General features: G+C 39.5%; 1 protein-coding gene across 12 annotated transcripts in view; it reads right to left on the bottom strand.

The window, feature by feature from the left end:
• The window catches only part of Syne1 (spectrin repeat containing nuclear envelope protein 1), a 436,344-nt gene that overhangs the window by 36,524 nt on the left and 380,418 nt on the right, over window positions 1–19,402 (bottom strand). For 10 of the 12 annotated variants that reach the window (XM_071612898.1, XM_071612903.1, XM_071612905.1 and 7 more), the window contains 3 exons: window positions 12,355–12,513; window positions 9,726–9,892; window positions 1,073–1,235 (listed from right to left, as the gene is read on the bottom strand). In XM_071612898.1, the coding sequence (XP_071468999.1) occupies window positions 1,073–1,235; window positions 9,726–9,892; window positions 12,355–12,513 (489 nt within the window). Of the gene's footprint in view, window positions 1–1,072; window positions 1,238–6,198; window positions 6,310–9,725; window positions 9,893–12,354; window positions 12,514–16,426; window positions 16,513–19,402 lie in introns of those variants that run through there. The other 2 variants (XM_027939453.2, XM_027939455.3) reach the window with 2 other exon arrangements.

The raw sequence follows: 19,402 nt of genomic DNA, 5'->3' as shown, positions 1-19,402 counted from the left end.
TGTGTGTGTGTTAGATTTGGTTTTTGAGTCAGGGTCTTGTTAAGTTCTGAGACTATCCTGAAATTTGCAATCCTCCTGCCTTAGCCTTCTGGGTTGCTGGGATCACAGGTGTGCACTGCCACACCTGGATATTTTTAATCTTATAAAAATTGAAAAATATCCTGCTAACAAAAAGTTTTTAGATGCAATGTTAATTTTATATTTTAAAAAACTCAACATATATGACTATACTTTAGCACCTATTTCTCATTGGCTTAGGTTGCATGTAAAAAATACAGTAAGTATATTACCTACCTCATAGAATTTTAAAATTATGTACTGTTTACATTTTATGATGTTTTTAAATTTAGCAACTTGTCTATAATGGCCTAAATGTAACAGAAGGAAACAGAGTCTGGGTAAAATTTTCAAAAGCAATCTAAAGACTTCTGATTAGGAATTCATGGTGCTCATTACTAGCAAGTAGAGTCTAAAACACCAGCATGAATAAGCAAGAGGAGTGAGAGGTAAAAAAAATTTCTCCTTTGTGCATTTGAAGGGTCATCTAGTCTGCTTTGTTGGATCATACATTGTTTGCGAATGAGATGTGCTCTTCGCTGCTTACACAAAGCTGAAATTACCTTTAATGTGTGGTCTAAAGGCTGTGCAATCAATCCTTGCAGAACAAAACTTTTAAAATTCTAAGCATGCATTGTAATCTCTCTCCAGATGCTGCACACTGAAAGACAAGGCTCTTTGCTAAGTCTATGGTAGTGGGCTAGTGACCCATAAATAAATGAATATCACTACAACTCAACCTTACCCTCTACCATCTTAGAATCCTTGGAGGGATTAGCACCCTTGGAGGACCAGCAGTACAATGGCCCAAACATCTTTATAAGAGTCAGCTCTGCAGTGACTGGAACTGTCTGCCCCCAACACTTTCCTATGCAAAGCCTTCCTTCCTCCCCAGTCCTGCCTACGTTCCTCCTGGCCTCCCACCCTGAGTCACCATCTCAATCGCAGTAGCCCAGCCAGGAGGACAGGTGTTCCATGGCTTATTTGATTTCATCTCAAGTGCGTTCAGTTTTACCTGCTGCTCATTAAGCTTTCTCTGTATTTCTTCAGAGTTACAGGAATCATAGACGATGGGCTTGGCCAGCTCTGACTCAATGTGAGCGAGCCAAGTCCTCAGGCTGCTCATGTTCTTATCAAGCTGCTGTACAGCCACCAGAGTCTCCTTCAGCTTCTTCACCCTGTGGGCAGAGAAGGTGAAACATGGAGCATTGTTGAGAGGCCCTGCTCACATTGCTCCCACGTGCAGTCCCCATGGGTTGCATTTTCAGCATCTTTTGGGTGGAAATTCAGTTAAAAGAGGAAAGCACACTAGAGATAATTTCAGAGAGATGTCATATGCACTCAAGCAATTCAAATTTTGCTGGGGATAGACTGCATTAAAGGTAACTGAGGATCTGGTGGATTATAAGCAACAGAGGGCAGGTCCAAGGTATGAAGTTTGTAACTATCCAATCTTCCACTTCAGCACCCAGATTAGTGCAGTATCCATTACGTAACATGCTTCAATGCTTCAAGGAAAGCCTTTCCCAATTATTTCCAGAGACGCAGGAAAAAGTGCTTTTTCTATGCTTGTCATTTATCTAACAATCGGGAGAACATCTCATGCGTGAGATGCTGGGAAGATCAAGATAAATAAGACTCTACTCTTTCTCTTCTGAAATGTACAATCTGAAAGGAAACCTGGACCAACAATGAAATATGACACAATGTGTGAGAACTAAAGAAATGAGCCAAGTCTCTGATTAATCAATCAGAAATGATCAATTCTGTCTTGCCATGTTCAGGTAATCCTTCATTTATTTATTCATGCATGAATAAATAATGAATATTTTCCTCCCTTAATTGCTTCTACAAACACATGTGGTGTTAGGACAATGCGAAGCCAGGTGATAGAAAAACGGTGGTGGCTGAAGTTTCATTCTTCCCATTGAGGAGTTGGATTTGACAAGTAAGGAGATAATATTGAAGCTGTATCTGCTTGAGAAAGCCAAGCAGAATACTCCTGGCCTAGGAAACAGAAGAGAAATAGCGTAGTGCTGGGGAGGCTGAAGTTAGAGGATGGGGAAAAGAAGCACAGGAGAGTTGCAACAAGGTTCAGAGAAGGGGTTCTTAGGAAATGACTGGATCATGACGGCTCTGACCTCACCAGTGGGTTACTGATTAATGGATTAATCCACCAATCACTGGATGGACTACTGGGAGAAGGGACCTAGTGGGAGGAATTAGGTCAGCAGGGTGTGCCATGGATGGGTTTATTTTCTCTCTGGTCCTTCCTCTCTCTCTGCTTCCACCTACTCTGATCTGAGCAGCTCTTCTTAGTTACGTTCTTATTGCCCTGAAGTTCTGCTTCACCCTAGGCCCAAAACAATGGACGCTGCTGGCCACAGAACTAGTTGCTCATAGACTAAATTCTCTAAAACCAAGAGCCCAAATAAACCTTTCCTCCTCTAAGTTGTTGTTGTCAGGTATTTTAATAAAAGCAATGAAAAATTGACTAACATACTTTTAAAGTGATTCATATGCATGCTAAAATTTAGAAACTACTGGTCTACCATACAGCACAGCAATACAGGATGATGAGGCCTAAGGTGAGGATCTAGCATCTGGCAATGAGTTCATCAAAGAATTATTCATCAAAGACTGTGGAAATAGAAATTAGAATGTATTTAAATTAAGTAAGATACTTACAGTAAGAAAATGTAGTTAAGTTTAAGAAAGTAGGCAATGAAACTGCATAACTACAGTATGGAACTTCTGGAATGATCTGTCTTCAAGGCATAATTGACTTTTCATGGTTGGAGAGTAGATTGGTCCAAAAAGGAGGATCATAGTGATAATAAGCATAAGATCAAAGACTTCTGGTCTGGACTATTTAAGATTCCCTTCTACCTTTAGACCATGAGTCCTATTTTCAGTTCAAGAAATATGGTTACCCCATTGGCACTGCTCATAGTATAGGCGAATAGCAGATAAGCAAAATATTTCAATGTCCTAGGGTATCAACTTGGCCCAAATGAAGAGACATCTTTTTGAAAAAAACGTCAAGAACTGTGATTTTTAAGATTGTAAGGATATGGTATGTTTAAAGTCAGGGATTTGCAAGAAAATGTTCTCAGAGACTGACAACTTCCACTTGGTGTCATCAGGTATTTCCTGCTTCTCAAGCTGGAGTACACAATCACCTGAGTGTGCTTTCAGTCCCTACATGCCAACTACCAGTGCTCTCGCTCCACCCAGGTGATTCTGATATACTTCTCTGCCAAGAGTCAGTACCCTTAAGAAAAAGTCTCCTATCAAAGTATTTTGACATTGTGATTTATTTTTAGTTCCTAAAAATTTATATCTTCACTGCTATGACAGTTTCAATAAATCAATATTTCTCTCTCAAATGAAAATGTAACCACATGATAATGTAATCACATTTCCTCCTTGATATTCTCCTCAAAACACTGTCATTCAAATGCTTTTAAAGGATTTTCATTATGGTCAGCTATTAATAACAGTAATAACATCTATACTTGGTTAATTAGAATTAATAGTAATGTCTATATATGAATAACATTTTTCATTTGTAAAAGCATTCTTCTGTATACTATCATATATTATTTGGGGGAAAATGTACATTTAAAAAAATCACGTTCATATTCCACAATATATTTTATTGCTAGGGAATTAAAATGCATTGCCATGTTTAACATGACTCATAATTTCACTCAAAATAAGAATCCCCAAATTAATTTCACTCGAGATAAGAATTCTATAAGCATGAATTACACACAACCCCCCCTTGGGCACTTCATGGCATCGGCCTTGAACAATATTCCCAAGACAATCCACGCTCACTTCTCTCATACATAAGGCTAAATTCACTTGGGTAGCAGCCAATGAGTGACAGTTTTAGAAAGCAACTGGGTACAAATGTAAGGCAGTGCATTCTGATAATAATTGTGGCATGAACAAGGGACTTTAAGCTGGTACTGGCTATAGTGCTCCAGACTGAAAGTATGGTCTGCCATCTACGGTTCTGATGGGACAGGACTGACACATAAAATGGAGATGTCTGTCCTGATGTTACCCCTGTAGGAATGTCCTCCCCATAATCTCTCCTGTTTGATGAGCTTCCTGTCTTCAGACAAGGTAAGGTCTTGATGCTGACTATGCATTAAGAAAGGGGTTTAATTGCAACCTCATAATCCCATTAGGGTTTATTAGTGGCGGGAGTGCTAGTTTTCTCTCTACCCTTATTTTAACTCCCTGGGATTATTTATGCACCAGTTGATTTCCTCCATGGCAACCTCTTTGGAAAGGCAAAACTGAATTCCCACATTTGGATTTTCCTTCTCTCTGACATAGCTAAGCTCAGTGTTTGGCAGAAAGTTGAACATGATTTAAATACCTGTTAACTATCAATAATTAGTATTCTAACTACAATATTTTTATTCAATTGACATTTTTAAAAAAATATTTGATATTAAGTATATACTTGTTTCTGCTAAGTAAAACATTTGCAAATGGTCTATTTTTCAAAACCTAAAGTTCATTCATTTTCTTGGTTCCAAACTCATAAATATGATCAAAAGATCCAAAGCACAAAGGGATATGAGTAAACACTATTCCATTGAGCTGTCTATACTGGCAAAATAAATCACAGAATTCTTAATCCTGTATAATGTTGAATGAATTCCAAGGCAGAGTGGTTAGTCAGCAATATGTCAAGGGCATCGTGACATGGAAATGCTTGTTCATATAGTCCATTAGGGACAAGTTCCTCTTTCAAACTAAGGTGTAAATTTAGCGAAGTCAATGGGGGTGAACACTTATGTGGTCCTCCTGTATCATTTTTTAAGAAGCATATTTTACTATAAATAGCAAATCACATTGTGTGTGTTGAAGGGGGTGGATGTGAGCAGGACATGGGTGATAAGGCCCATATATATTTTCCATGGCTTATTAAACTTGATATTTGCAGGGCAGGGTTCATTCTTTAATAGGAGAAATGTCTCATGTTTTTCCCATTATTTCTTTAAAGGAAATCCTTGGCTATAGTGTCACAATATTTTTATTTATCCTTTATTGTAAGAAGTTTGAGCAACATTCCTTTTGGTAGCATCCAGGATTATAATTCAAAATAGATGCTTGTGTGTGTCCCATGTCTGGATGGGTTTAGCAAGAAAGATCTACAGTTCTTACAACTTATCATTCTCCTTTCACAGTCCAGTGTTCATCTCAGGAACTTGACCTTTATTCTGCTATTAAATCCAATTGTCCAGCATATGAATGCTGTTACATGAACATTCGCACATACATGCATTTATACACACATATCTATATATCTAATATATATACACTTATGTAGCACCACTTTCCTTAAACTAATTTAGTATGCCTGTAACCCCCCCAAAACAAAGTCCAAATTCTAAATACAATAAAATGAAAAGTGTCATTGGTAAATCCTATGAATCTATAGGAATTTATTTAGGGGATTAATGAGACAAAAAAAAAAAAACAATTTTTAAACAACAAAATAAAAATACCTGTCATATTGTTATTCTAATTGAAAAAAATCATGAACTAAGTCTTTAAACAATGCATTCATTACTATTTCAGACATAAATTTCAACATTTTATAAGGCTTATATTAGTAAGCAGCCAAAATTGACTGACAAACACAAAAGCAACTTTCTTTATTTAACAGATAAATATCTGATTCTTATTTATTAAAAAGAAAGCTGTGCTACAAAGCTGGGAACTGGTGAAAGCCGAATTTCAGTCTCATCAGACACCCATCTTTTCAATAGCAGATGAGGGACTAACTGGGTCTTTTTCTAAATCTCTTTCCTGGGTCTTGTCCTCTCTACTGTAGCCACACTTCTCATGTGACACACACAGTCCAGAGACGACTGGAATGCCAAGTCATAATGAAGTCCATTAACCTTTTTGTCCAGCTGCACACGTCTATCAGAAGAACATTAAAACAAGCCAACACATAGCTCTGTGGAGTCCACAGCCTATAGTCTCCGGACACCAACCACCTTCAGGTGAGGTTGGCAAAAGCAATACTGAATTAAAGCTCCCAGCATCTATCCTATAAACCCACGTCACACGAGAGCTATGCACAATGGAAGAAACTCAAGGAGATGCCTGCCTGGTGACATCGCAGTTACAGTCTGGGAGATCCGCGTCTGCGCAGCCGTCCTCTGCCATCCTCAGGGCACGCAAGTCCTCGGCCACCACCATGAAGTTTCCACTTGCCAAAGTGAGGCTCTGCAGAGCCAAGAGCTAGATCCTGCGTGGGGCTGGACGTTTCCCCCTCTCTGTGCACAGAAGTATGAAAATGCACACGCTGGACAAATGGTGGTAGTGTCTGCCTGATAACATGACACTGGGCAGTGACAAGTGGTCATGTTTCTAAATAAAACCCACATTCATTAACATGTGCCAGGCCTGATCTCCTGGAATGTAGGCCACGAGTGTAAGAAGGGGAAACAGCTCAGCGTAATCCGCAAGGAGGAGGCGGCTAAGGTCTGAAGAAAGGAGAGTGAAATTAAAGTGGCTCCAGATGTTCTGCCCCTTCTGTGAGGGCAGTCGACCGGGCTTGCGGGCTGTCAGGTTGGAGGGCTACATGGAAAAGACAGACGCCCACATGCAAAAGGACAGACCCAGCCTCCGCAGCTACAGCCAACTGTGCCAGCCACACGGGGCAACTTCTCTTTCCCTTCTGTCCAATCTGCAGCTCACAGTGGTGTAAGTAGGAGTTTGAGGGGTGGACAGGGAAGGTGGGAGGGAAGAGATTCTGTGGGAAAGAGCTTTTTCTTTACCTCGACGACTGGTGAGAAAATACAATGAGGAAATATTAGTCCCCCGGTAAGGCTAAAAAAATTAATTTGTTCATTTCAAAAGATTATTTAAAAGATATCTATTCATTTGCATGGTGAGATTTCTGTTAACGTTTTTTCTTTTTGTGAATTTTAAGTTTCCAAATGTCCTGTAATGAGTATATAAGAAATATAAAAAATATTTTTAAAAAAATCACACAGTGGGTCATATTTTGGTCTCATGAATCAGCATGGAAAAAAGTTGGAAGAGTCTCTGACTGGGACTGAATCACAGAACTGAGTATTTCCGCTGGCCGTTCACAGTTGGAGACAGGTGTGGGATATGTTCACATGGTCTCTGCACCAGTGACCAAGGAAACAGAAAGCAGGGGTGATGGCCGGGTGTCTTTTGGGAAAGCCAAAAGGGAGACTGTGAATCCCATGTGGCATTAAACTCTGGGGCAAATTAATGATCAGCTCATCATCTGGTCCATTTTTGAAGGAAACAACTAGAAATAGATGATATATCCACAAAACTTTCCCATAGGAAATACACCTGAGTAGGATGAGACTGTATAAGTGAAAGTACACACGAGCATCTTAGTGACTATGGTACAAAGCTTGTGTACCTTATGTATAGATCATCCAGTCAAGTTTATCAATAGTCATTCACAAAGTGAACTAAATAACATCTATAAAATTCTCACCTGAATAGCTACACAAAAATAACACAAGCAGGCGTGACTGGGGAGAAAGCATGGCACTCCTGTGTGGTTCCGGCTCATCCCTGGGCTGGGCATATGCTAAGTAGCGGTTGGCAACCACAGTATAGTAAGTCTAAGGTAAAATACCTTTGCCACAGTACCTCCCCATCCTCCATACCAAATGGCCATCAAAAATTATAAGAGAATTTTAACTAGTTTAACTGGGTTACATGAACATGCAAGATCAATCTGTGAGTCAGAATCTGACAGAAAACCTAGGTGGGGGAAGAGTTTACCAAGTAGATCTCCCTAAGAAGGGTATTTATAGCAAAACAGTCTCCGATTTCTCCTTCTAAATTAAGAGATTGTTATCTTTGTAGTGACTGAGATGTGAGGCTACAAGTAGCACTGGGATCCTGAACCTTTGTGTGTCTATACTGGGGGATAACTTCAGCTAAATGCGCCATTCAGTCTAGGCACAGTGAGCTCTGAGCACATGGTTTTACTCCATTCTTTGTGAATTCTTTTGCCCACCATGACCTCTTGAGGAGAGAGGGCTCTATAGTTTCACCCTCAGAGTTTAACGGTCCTCACATTGCAAATGCTTTACAAAGGCTTGAAAAATGAGATTGTGGGAATGATTACCAGAACTTAACCTGCACTGAACTGCTTTGTCTCTCTAATCAGGAAAAAGAAGTCACAAACTAGCCAGGCAGCAGAGAATCGTGCCCCATAGCACCATAGGATGTTGGAGTCAGGTAGCACAGGCTCTGCCATGCAATGTGAGTATGACCAGGGCAAGTCTGAGCCTCAGTCTCTACCTCTGTAAAATGGGCACAATGATAAGGACCACCTCAAAGGGTATTGTGAATGACATGTGAGAAGATGCATAGGAAGCCTGTAGCACAGTCCTCATACAAACCCAGATTGATAAGTGTTAGCCAGCTAGCAAGTGTGCAATTGTTAAACATTGAAAAAATTGATAAGCACTTGTTGCACTTTTATTTCATTACCCCTAAAACAAATAATAATCTCAACTTCTTGAGTTAGACCCTCTTTGATGTCTTCCTTATAGAAAAAAAAAGTACACTAATGTTTTCACAATCAGCATACACAATTGTGGTGCTTTATGTATATTCAGCAAGGCTAAGGAAAGGAATCCAGATTTTAAAAAGTTTGGAGTAGCCCCAAACCCTCCTAACTGCTCAAATATACAAGAATAGATTTATTGAGCCCAAATTATGTTTATTCATATTCCTCCTCCTTCCCCTTCTTTCTTTTTGTGTACTGCTGGGGACTGAATCCAGGGCCTCACACATGCTAGGCAAGGGCTCTTCCACTGAGCTGCATCCTCAGCCCCAGGCAGTATTATTGGTGCTTGTGATATACAGCGAGTAGAATGGATAAAGCTTCTTGGCCTCATGGATTCCCACATGAAGCCAAGTTCACCTAAAACAAAGCCTCTACTTAATCATTCCCTCTTTAATATCAAACAGCACAGTACATTATTCAATCAGATCAGAATTAATACTGCTGGTAAAGACCCTCACATGTTTTTCTTTTTGATTATTATCCCCTTTATTCATGCTGACCTTCCCCAGTAGAAACTGAACATAATCTGCCTCTTAGACCCGAGAAAGGTGCTCAGAGTTATCATTAAAACTAAGCACAAAATTACAAATAATGAAGCAGCTTAGTTTTGCAACTAAGCAAAAAATAGCAACAATCAGCTTTATTCCCACATCCTGCTAACCAAAAATATAATAGGAATGTTATAACCTTTTAAAAATATACATTTAAAACAAAAATACCCTCTGCAAATACTGGTCAGCGATTTCTTTTCCTTCCCCGTAGGCTATAGGCTACCTATGATGCTCCTGAAATAAATATCTTTTCTTGGGAATGGTTGCTGTTTGGATGTGACTCTCTCCCTTCCTTCTCAGCTACATGAAACAACACTAGATTTGTGAAATAAGGAGAATTTTAAAGTTAACGAAAGTGGCATTTATGAGAATAGAACGAACGTCAAAATGGCAGAATAACATCAGAAGAGAGAGAAAGAGAGTGATTTGTTGGTTTATCTTTTAGCTGAAATAAAAGGCTTTAAAATTCTGGAGACACATGTGCTATTGAATCAGGTCCTTTTTACCTGGCTGCAATGAGATCCAGGAGATGCTGCCACCGGTCGTTGACCTTTCCAAGCTTGTATTCAATCTCTGAAGCTTTGCTTTCATGGCTGGCTTTGGCAAGTCGTTCTCCCATTTGCTGGAGCTGTATTTTGTTCTCTTGGGCAACAGCAATTTCCTCTTGATAATCCTGCATAATAAATAGCAATCACAGAGGTCAGAAAGCGTATGCTTAATGCATTCATCCAGCTCTTCTAGAAACATGATAATTATGGTTTTCTACTGCTGAGAAATAGTTTGGGCATGAGGAACACCATGTGAACATCCATGCACAAGAATTAGTAGTACCTATTATTTTCAGCACGTATGGATTAAATTTTTATACAGGTGTTGTTGAACAGAATGGGAGGTGCTGTCTGTTTACTTAAAATGGGCACTAAAAACAAAATATATACATAACTACAAAATGACAAAATTTGGAAGATTTAACACTGAAATTATACCTTATTGCTCTAATCCCTAACCTGATGTTATATTTAGAATTAATTCTTATACAAAGAGATGACAAGACATTTATAAGGTAAATACACACACACACACACACAGGGAATTGTGTATGTGCATTTGTATGTGAGGCATGTTATTTGTGCAAAATATTTTAAGAATTCCTTCATTTTAAAAAGGTAATCTCTACATAAGGCCAATATTTTGTAACACATAAATCAATGACAACCTCTTATGAATAATAGTCATTAATTTTAACAAGTCAATAGGTCTACAACCTTCTTGATTTACCCAGTTTCTGACCCAGCCTCTGTTAAAGATTGTTTTGGTTCAATAGGTAGAGCAGATTTTATGTGGTCTATTTGCAAGAGATAGGCACTAAAAGGTATAACTTAAATTATAATGAAACCCTTCCCCAACCCCCAGTAACCCTGTTATTCTCTCGTCACAGTGAGTAATAGTATCCAATCATTAGAATCAATTTTTTTTTTTCATTTTTGGTTGAAGTAAATAGTACCTCAGCAAAACAATAAATGAAGACAGGTTCCTCATGTGCAAAGATATTTCAACCTTCTCTGCTCTAAAGCAGGTGTCATAACAGGCCATTTACCTGCCAGGTCATTTACCTAAGCAAAAGGCCTCAAAGGAATGGGAGGGCCAAGGAAATTTTATTCCCTCCCAGGGCTCAGGGCCCTCCTCATGCCCAGTGCCCCGCCTACTGGCCTTTTTGTGTTATTTCACACAATGGGATTCAAAGACCAAAACATTAGATACACTTATTAGTTGTTTTAATATTTCATCGCCAATTTGAGATGATTTTATTGAGAAATGTTTACTTCAAAGAAATTACTACAATCCTCTTGGATTATCATTTAATTTGAACTATTTTGTTAATGTCAATGCCAGTGGACATCAATATTTTTGGCTCCATTTAGTTACCACTTTTTTTCTATATTGTCAAAATTGCCAAGTCTTTTCTTAGTAATTCTCTTCCTTTACAAAAGAGACACCATGGAGTGGCAAGCTCTTAAAGACTTTTTTTGTCTAAATCCCATGACTTATTCTATATATAAACTAGGATAGTATTAACTATTAAAATATTTAAAATTATTAAAATAAAAATAAAAATTTAATTTTAAAGAGTATTTCTAATATTATTCCAAATAATGTAACAAAATTACCTATGAATAGCTAAAGTTTTTCTAAATTTTAATTATGGTTTTATTTTGTTCAAGAGATTTTTTTTTTCTCCCACACTCCAAAAATATACATTCTGAATTTTATGTTAAAAAGCAATGGGCATATATAGGTACATTGAAACAAAACTTATTCTTTAGCAAATTTCACTATAGTAGCTGGTGCATTTCATCACGTCTAGTATAGCATTCCCAGATACACAGCAACTAGCAAGGTGCCACCATTAGCAGATGTTAAAATGAAATCTGTTTCATCTCAACCCAGGTATTAAAGCTTTGCAATGTCAAATAAACAAATGCTTACTCAGAATTTGCAGTGTTATACTGAAACTACTCTAAAGTTATTAATATTGCATGTTGCCTCTGAGGGTATTTTTTCTATGTGCATGAATGAATGGAGATAAATTTTTCTAATAATCATTTATATTTCTTTTCTAAATGAACAAAGTCATAATTCATTCATTCCAAAAATATGAATTAAGTGCTTATAAGAAGTCAGATGCTGCTCTGGGTGCAGGGGAGATAATAATAGACAAGACAAAGTCCATGTTCCAGTGAGACTGACAGTCCAGGGGGGCCTATATCCTAGATAGACCATGAACAGGTAAAAATGAAAAATACATCATACTTTAGATGGTGATATGTGCTAAAGAGAAACATAAACTAAAATAACTCTGAAATGATTATTTGTTCAAAAACAATGTAGAAGCAATACTGAAATCATCAAAAAACATTTTCAAATGTTGGCCAATTTGATCAGTTACCACAAACTGAAAGTATTCTGTGTATTTTGTATATGAAGCTGGCCTTTCATGTGTCAAGAAGATAAGATGTTTAAAACCTAGTGTTCCCTTGATAGCAAGTAATCCCCAGGAAGGCCACCTCTGCACTGGTTGGAAACACCTGAGCATTAGGCAGAGCGGAAGCACAGGCAGCCCTGCCTGCCCCATACCTTCTTGAGTTTCTCGATCATTTCCTCGATGAGGATGTCTCCGTTCTGAGAAACCTTGCTCTCCATCTGAGTCAGCCACTCACAGAGCTCCTTGTTCTTTTCGCTGAAGACCGCCCATTCATTCAGTCTCTCATTTACCTGCTGCCGCCTCAAGGAGACCTGGGAAGTTTAAAACAGGACAAGACGCCAAAGGATAAGGAGTCACACCCCAGCGAGCAGCATTTACCAGGTGCCCGGACTCTGCCCACTGCTGTGCACCCCGTAGGCCACTGTTCCTGAAATTCAGGATTGGTGGTCCACCACAGGTGGGAGATGCTGAGCCCCGGGTTTCTTTTCTGAAGGTTCCCCTGCACACTGACCTGTTAAAGGTTCAACCTTGCACAGCTGCCTCAGCTTAGATCTGACATATGACCAGAGGTACAGAGTACTAAAGCAGAAGGACCAAAAAGAAGAGGGAAAGAAGGGAAGAGAAAAGATGGGAGAAAGAAGGAAGAAAAAAGAAAGAAAAGAAAAAGTAAAAATAGGGAAGGAAGGGGAAAATGGAAGGAAAGAAAGAAGGAAGAAGAGCCTCAGGTATCAGGTGAGAGGAGCTGAGAGGACCTGGGAGGAGCCTGAAGAGGAACTCTTGTCTCTGTTCAGCTTCACCCTGGCAACTCCACGTGGGGCAAGTTCCTCTATTTCTCTACTCTTTTCAACATTTTTGGTTTTTTGTTTTTGTCTTTTTTTTTCCCCTCAGCATAACAGCTTGACTGAGGTAGAATTCACACATCATGCAATGCATCTGCTTCAGGTATACACCGAGTGGTGTTTACTAACGGAGTTGACAAGCATCATCCCAAATCAATGCACACACCCCCCCCCCCAAAACCCTGTAGTCATCACAGTCACTCCCCTTTTTCTCCCCATGCACCTTCCAACTCGAATCTACTTTTCGCCTCTGGGGATTTGCCTACTGGGGACATTTCTTGTAAGTCAAATCATACAGTAAGTGGATATTTGTAACTGGCTTTTTTTGCTTGTATTTTAAAGCTTCATCCATGTTCAGAGCTATCAATACCTCATTCCTTTATATTGCTAAATAAATTCCATTGCACAGATATAACACATTTTATTTGTTCATTCATTGATTCAGGACATTTGGGTTGATTCCACCCTAAGTCTACTATGGATAATGCTGTTTTAAGCCTTCATGCTAAAGCCTTCACGTGGACACATTTTCATTTCTCTTGGGTATGCACCCAAGAATACAATTGCTGGGTCACATGGTAACAGCAGGGATTGTTTTCAAAGGTGGCTACGCCACTTCACATTCCCATAGCAGTAAGGGTTCACTTTTTCTATCTCCTCGCCAGAGTTTGTTATCATCTGTCCTTTGATGACAGCCATGACAGCAGGTGGGAGGTGCCACCTCACTGTGGTTTTCATGTGCCCTTCCCTAATGATAATGAAGTTAAGAGCTTTCTCATATGCTTTCTGGCCTGGTATATCTTCTCTGCAGAACTATCTCGTGAATTCCTTTGCCCATTTTTAAATAAAGTCGTGTATTATTGAGTTTGAAAAGTTCCTTGAACATTATAGATACTTGTTTTCATTTCTAAGTCTAGAATGATTCTAGAATTCTTAAGTTCTCTCACTTTATGCTACTTTTGTTCTCACAGTAGAAGTTGAGCTACTAAGGAATGTTTCTAGTGGAACTAAACTATACATTAGCCAAACAAAATATGATTTGAGTGGTAAGGTTTGAAGACCTGTTGGTAATACTAGCCATTCCATTATTGAGTCCACTGCATTCAATAAATAACTATTGATTTTCTCTCTCTCTCTCTCTCTCTCTCTCTTTCTTTGCAACATTTCACTATGGAAATTTTCAAACAAATACAAAGTGTATGCTAAGCATCAGTGATATACACCCTAGACTATAAAATTGTTAAAATTTGGCTTTAGCTTATCACTTCAATTGCTTTTTTATGAGCTTTAAAGGAATCTCCTTTCTTTTTTATTTATTTTTTGTTAATTTTTAGATATACATGATAGTAGAGTGTGTTTTGACATAGTATACATACATCAAAGGAATCTCTAAGATGAAAATGAAAACTATTTTGAAGGTGGCATATGCTTCCTGGGTATCTATTCTGTCTAGAAATGAATCTGTTAATGATGAGGCAGATAATTTAGCTCCCATACAACCCAAATGTCTGTGTTTCTATATCTGAGAAAAGAGTAGGGAGTTAGGACATAAGCCGAAGACCCCTTTCTCAGGGCCCATCTTAGGTGAACTGCCTAAACAGTGAGTTTGTAACTCACCATAGTTTTTGAAATTTCAACATTAGAAATTCAACCTTTTGAGCTATTTGGGATGTTTTAAAATAAATATTTCTCTGGGTTGGGTGTCACTGATGAAGCCATCAAGGATTCCCCATCAATATAATTAGTTGAACATTTAATTTTCATTGAGGTAGTTTAATACAGAAAAGCTTAGAGGGCAATGACTCACTTGGGGTGGGGAGTAGAAAAAGCTAAAAAAAAAAAAAAAAATACCCACAGGTTAAAATGTTAAAATTTTTAGGCAGATGTCACCTACTTTAAGCCCCACTGGGGACAGTACTGGGGAGCATGCTCCTTCAGTACCCCTTTCCTCTCCAACTCTGAGAGAGAGTGGCTCTGATCTGCTGGGATGTTCAGACTAATTCTCCAGTGGGTCTCCAGTGGGTCACACAGCACCCGAGTCAGGACCCTGGCTGTAGTTAATATTCTGGTTCAGCTGATATTGTAAGTTGAAACTGTATTTTCATAATTGGTAACTGCTTTCTAAAAAAGAGGTTCGAAACCCCTGACCGTATGGTGAATTTGTCTTGCTTTGAGTAGCTTCCCCCCAATGTTGGCCACCAACCAGGAAGCAAGCTGGGACTACCCTCACCCACGTCTTCAGGGAGGGTGCTCCTGTGATAGAAAAATCTATTCTCCATTACTGTGAGAGGTAGGTGGTCTTATCCCCATTACAGGCATCAGAAGAGTGACACTGAACACCTCCGAGGCATCTGTTTATAGTCTGTTTATAGTGAGTAAAAGAGGTCCAGCCATGCTTGAGTCTTCGTTAGAGGTTGCAATATAACATTATGATCAAACATCCAGAGGCACCTGAGAACCCGTCTCCATCGCTTCTGGATAACGTGACCAGGGAAAGGTTACTCATCTTCTCTAAGCCTTACACTCTTCACTTACAAATTGATCCTAATTCTTCCCCAAATTCATCACATGTTTATTGTTTATGGTAAGCGTGTGTCTTCACTGTGCCAAGCACCATTCCCATGTACCAGGAAATAGCAGGCAGACAGAAGAGACTGGCACATTCTGAAGACCCGACAGGGCAGCCCTGGCCACGCTGCTGCTTCACTCTGTCTATACTGTTGTGCATGACTCAGGGCATCCTGGAGCTGTTAGCTGGCTTCCTCCTAGGCACTGGTGTCTTCGGTGTCTGTGTATATTCACACACTATGAAAGCACCTCTGCACTGTTTATCATGGACTTGAAACTTAAGAAGCAGCAGGTAGGCTATAAGCATTGGCTGCCAATGGGGGCCAAAAGATTTTTTAAAAAATGTAAATTCGTTAGAAGAATGGAGTGTTTTTTTGTTGTTGTTTATAAGTCCAATATTAGACCATATATAAATGAACATTACCATCTCTTTGCTTGGGTGCAGTCAAATCTCTCAAATTATGTTATCAGCTCAGCACACATTTACGTTTTCTTACAGGCACAGACACACTGTACTGCCTGCAGAGCAGGAGACAGCTGAACAGGAAGTACATCCTTTTCTGCTTCACATATTTTGACGATGACATTTTGCAGGGAAAAGAAATGAGCAATTACAGTGATGTTATAAATTTATATTTCAACTAGAATTTCCACACACACACAGTTCTTCAAACTGAAACAGAAGTAAAAGCAAATATCACTCATGGCTGTACACAAGCTTGACTACCCCCTGGGGAGTCTATTCATAAACAGATTTCTTTTATGCATTTTTTTTCTGTGCTGCAATGTTTACTCACAGTCTAGTCCTCATTCTTACCTGCTCTCAGGTACTCCTGACTCCTATCAGCTGCTTTGGAAGAACAGGAACAGGATACCTGCTCCTTAGCAGGGACAATGCTGTGTTCAAACGTAGTTTCTGACTTGTACAATGAAACAGGCACAGGCTCACTTCCTGTTGTGGTTTCCGCGCTCAACAAAAGTTCACCAGAAACAACTCAAGAACTAGCAGGGCATCCACCTCCTTCCTTAAGACTGACATGCAGGCACCTTGACCCAACCCATGACTGAAGTCCTACTGGCAAACAACTTGATGTACCATGAAGTAAAGCGAGGTCCTCAGGACACTTGGACATAGAAAGTTTCTAGAAACACTATGTATTCCATCGCTTCCTCTCCTTTACACCTTGCTCTATGCATGGGTGCAAAGCATTAATCTCTTCACAGCATATTCTGTGACGAAAAGCAACTTTCAAAATGTGTTTTCAAACAGACTGTTGCCTAGGTATCTAGTGGTCATTTTGCAACATCTACATGTATAAGAATTAGTAATAATAGTAATACTTTCATGGCACTGTTAAACAAGTTTTCCCAAATCAAAGAATACTGCATGACCATAATCTTAACCTCCAAAACATTAAAACTTGTGTCATTGTTTTATCATTGGAGGAGCAGAAGCATAAAGACATAGAGTCGATACCTTTTTAATACACAGGGGGCTGGGGTTGTGGCTCAGTGGTAGCACCCATCTTACAACTAAAAAAAAATTAAAAAAAAAAAGAATACATAGGGTTGGGGGACATAGCCCACTGGCAGAGCAGTAGCCTCACCAGCACGAGGTCCTGGGTTCCATCCCCTCTCCTGCTATACTGCACATACACACACAGACACATAGCTGTGGTGGGCATTAGCCATACAGAGAAAAGGTCTTTGCACCTTAGCTTTTGGAATCAGATCACAAAGAAGTAAAATACTGTACTATGGAACAGCACAGACCAAAAGGGAAAGGGTAGTTCACAGGATTAAGAAAATCTCAATGACAGAGCATAATGTCACAATGCCATGGGTTTGTGGAACATGAAAGACCACAGGCTAGAAATCAGAAGAGAAGAAATCATCAGCTTAGGCAGGAGGAGTGGCATGATCAGGCTTTTAGGGAGGGATGTTCATGTGTGTGTTTGCCAAGGAAACGTCCAAACTCTGAGGTGCCACCTTTCTGAAGAACTCTGCAGGCTTCCATTAGCTACAGAAATGGATCTGGTCTAATGTTGAAAAACACTAAGACAGCAAGTAGTACTAAACTTTTCTCAAAATTAAAAATAGATGAACAGGCTCAATAAGGGTAAAGGAATCATGCTGTAAAAATTTGCCGTCATCTGTCATCACAAAATAGCTTCCATTTATACATCATGATAAGATCTTTACATCAGGAAATGATAGGATGAGTGACTATGGAAATGTATTCCTTCTGGGTTGAAGAAATCAGAAAAGAATAAAGCGTGGTGATTAATAGTGCCACTTCCTATGAGGAACTTGATGGAGGTTTCTCATGGTCGTTGAGAATACAGAGCTCTGTGAAAAGTAGCTACATTCATGTTGAACGTGAATCACTGACAGGCTGATGAAAGCCTCTCTCCTGTGTCCTGCTTTTTGCAAGAATATATTTCACAAGAAGAGGGTTCACACATCTACCATGTGTGCCTAGAGTCCCCCTTTGGTTCACAAGATGAGAAAATTCTGGGTTTTCATTTAAACATTCAGAAGGAAGTTTTTGTAAGAACATATTTCTTCTTGATGTCAAATAAACCAAGAGGCTCTGAGCCTCTGTTTAGTAGTTCCTGGAGCACAAGGATAAGCATCCCCAAAGTTAGAGGAGGTAGAAGGATGGGAGAGAAGAGAGATGGTGGAGCAGTGTAGCTGGCATAGACACCAAGAGGCCACCCTTCCACAGCCTTTCCTCCACCAAATGACACCTACATATGCCCTACTAAAGCCTGCGTCCCTGGCCTCTACTGCAGCTGCAAGCTTGCCCCCGCATCCATTTGTCCCCTGCACACCAATCTTACTCCACGCTCTCCATCTCAGGCGTCCCTTGAAGATTTACCCATTCCAAGAAGCACCTCCTTCATTCTCTTCAATCCCTATCATCCTTAGCTCATTTATATCTTTATATATTTTCACATATTGTGTTTAACCTGGTTATACATGATTTTCTTTGTAACTGTAAAAGTTTGTGTAAATCAAGTTTGTAAGCTTGATGGTGGGAACATCTATTATGGCTTGTCAAATTCACAATAATGGAAATGAACAATTCAACTGAATAATTGTCAGAGCCTATAATGTGCCAGGCATGGTGCATAGGTTACAGATGGGGAGAGACAGACTTGGGCCCTGCCTCTTGGAGGGTAGGTCCACAAGCCTCTTGGGCAGCTGTCTGCTCATTTGTGAGCCTGCAATCCGATACTCTCTTGGTCCAGGGTGTCCTCTTACTGCCTTCCCACCAACTTTTCCCTTTCATTTCCAACTCAAAGACCAACCTGGGATCTCTTCTAAAGTATTGCACACACAGAAAGGTACTTAAAACATGAATAAAGTATGACTAACCACGACACACACCCTTTAATTACCAGGAAACAACTAGGATGAGAGTAACAATAAATATTCCATAACAGAACTGGCTCTGGAGTGTTAGCTGAAATTGCAAATAAAACAATACTTTTTCATGTGTTTAAAAAATAGAAGATGCCACCAGTGTCTACCTAGCAAAATAATCACATCTGTCAACCACAGCTTTGTGCTTCCTCTTAAAAATACTACACCAGCCAATGAAAGGAGAGGTGAGAATCCAGTTTAGATGCATCAAAGATAAAATGGTAAGACATAGTTGTCTTGGTCTGGAATGTTCTGGCAATAACCACAGGGTTCTTCTTTAGCTGGTACCATGTGCTATGGGTGGGTCCAAACCTGGTCAAGCCACCTGCCACTGAATCACCACCCAGCTTTCCACCATGATGGT

Source organism: Marmota flaviventris, chromosome 6 (assembly GCF_047511675.1).
Source record: "Marmota flaviventris isolate mMarFla1 chromosome 6, mMarFla1.hap1, whole genome shotgun sequence".
NCBI classification, from domain to species: Eukaryota; Metazoa; Chordata; class Mammalia; order Rodentia; family Sciuridae; genus Marmota; species Marmota flaviventris.
This window is presented reverse-complemented; position numbering and strand designations above follow the sequence as displayed.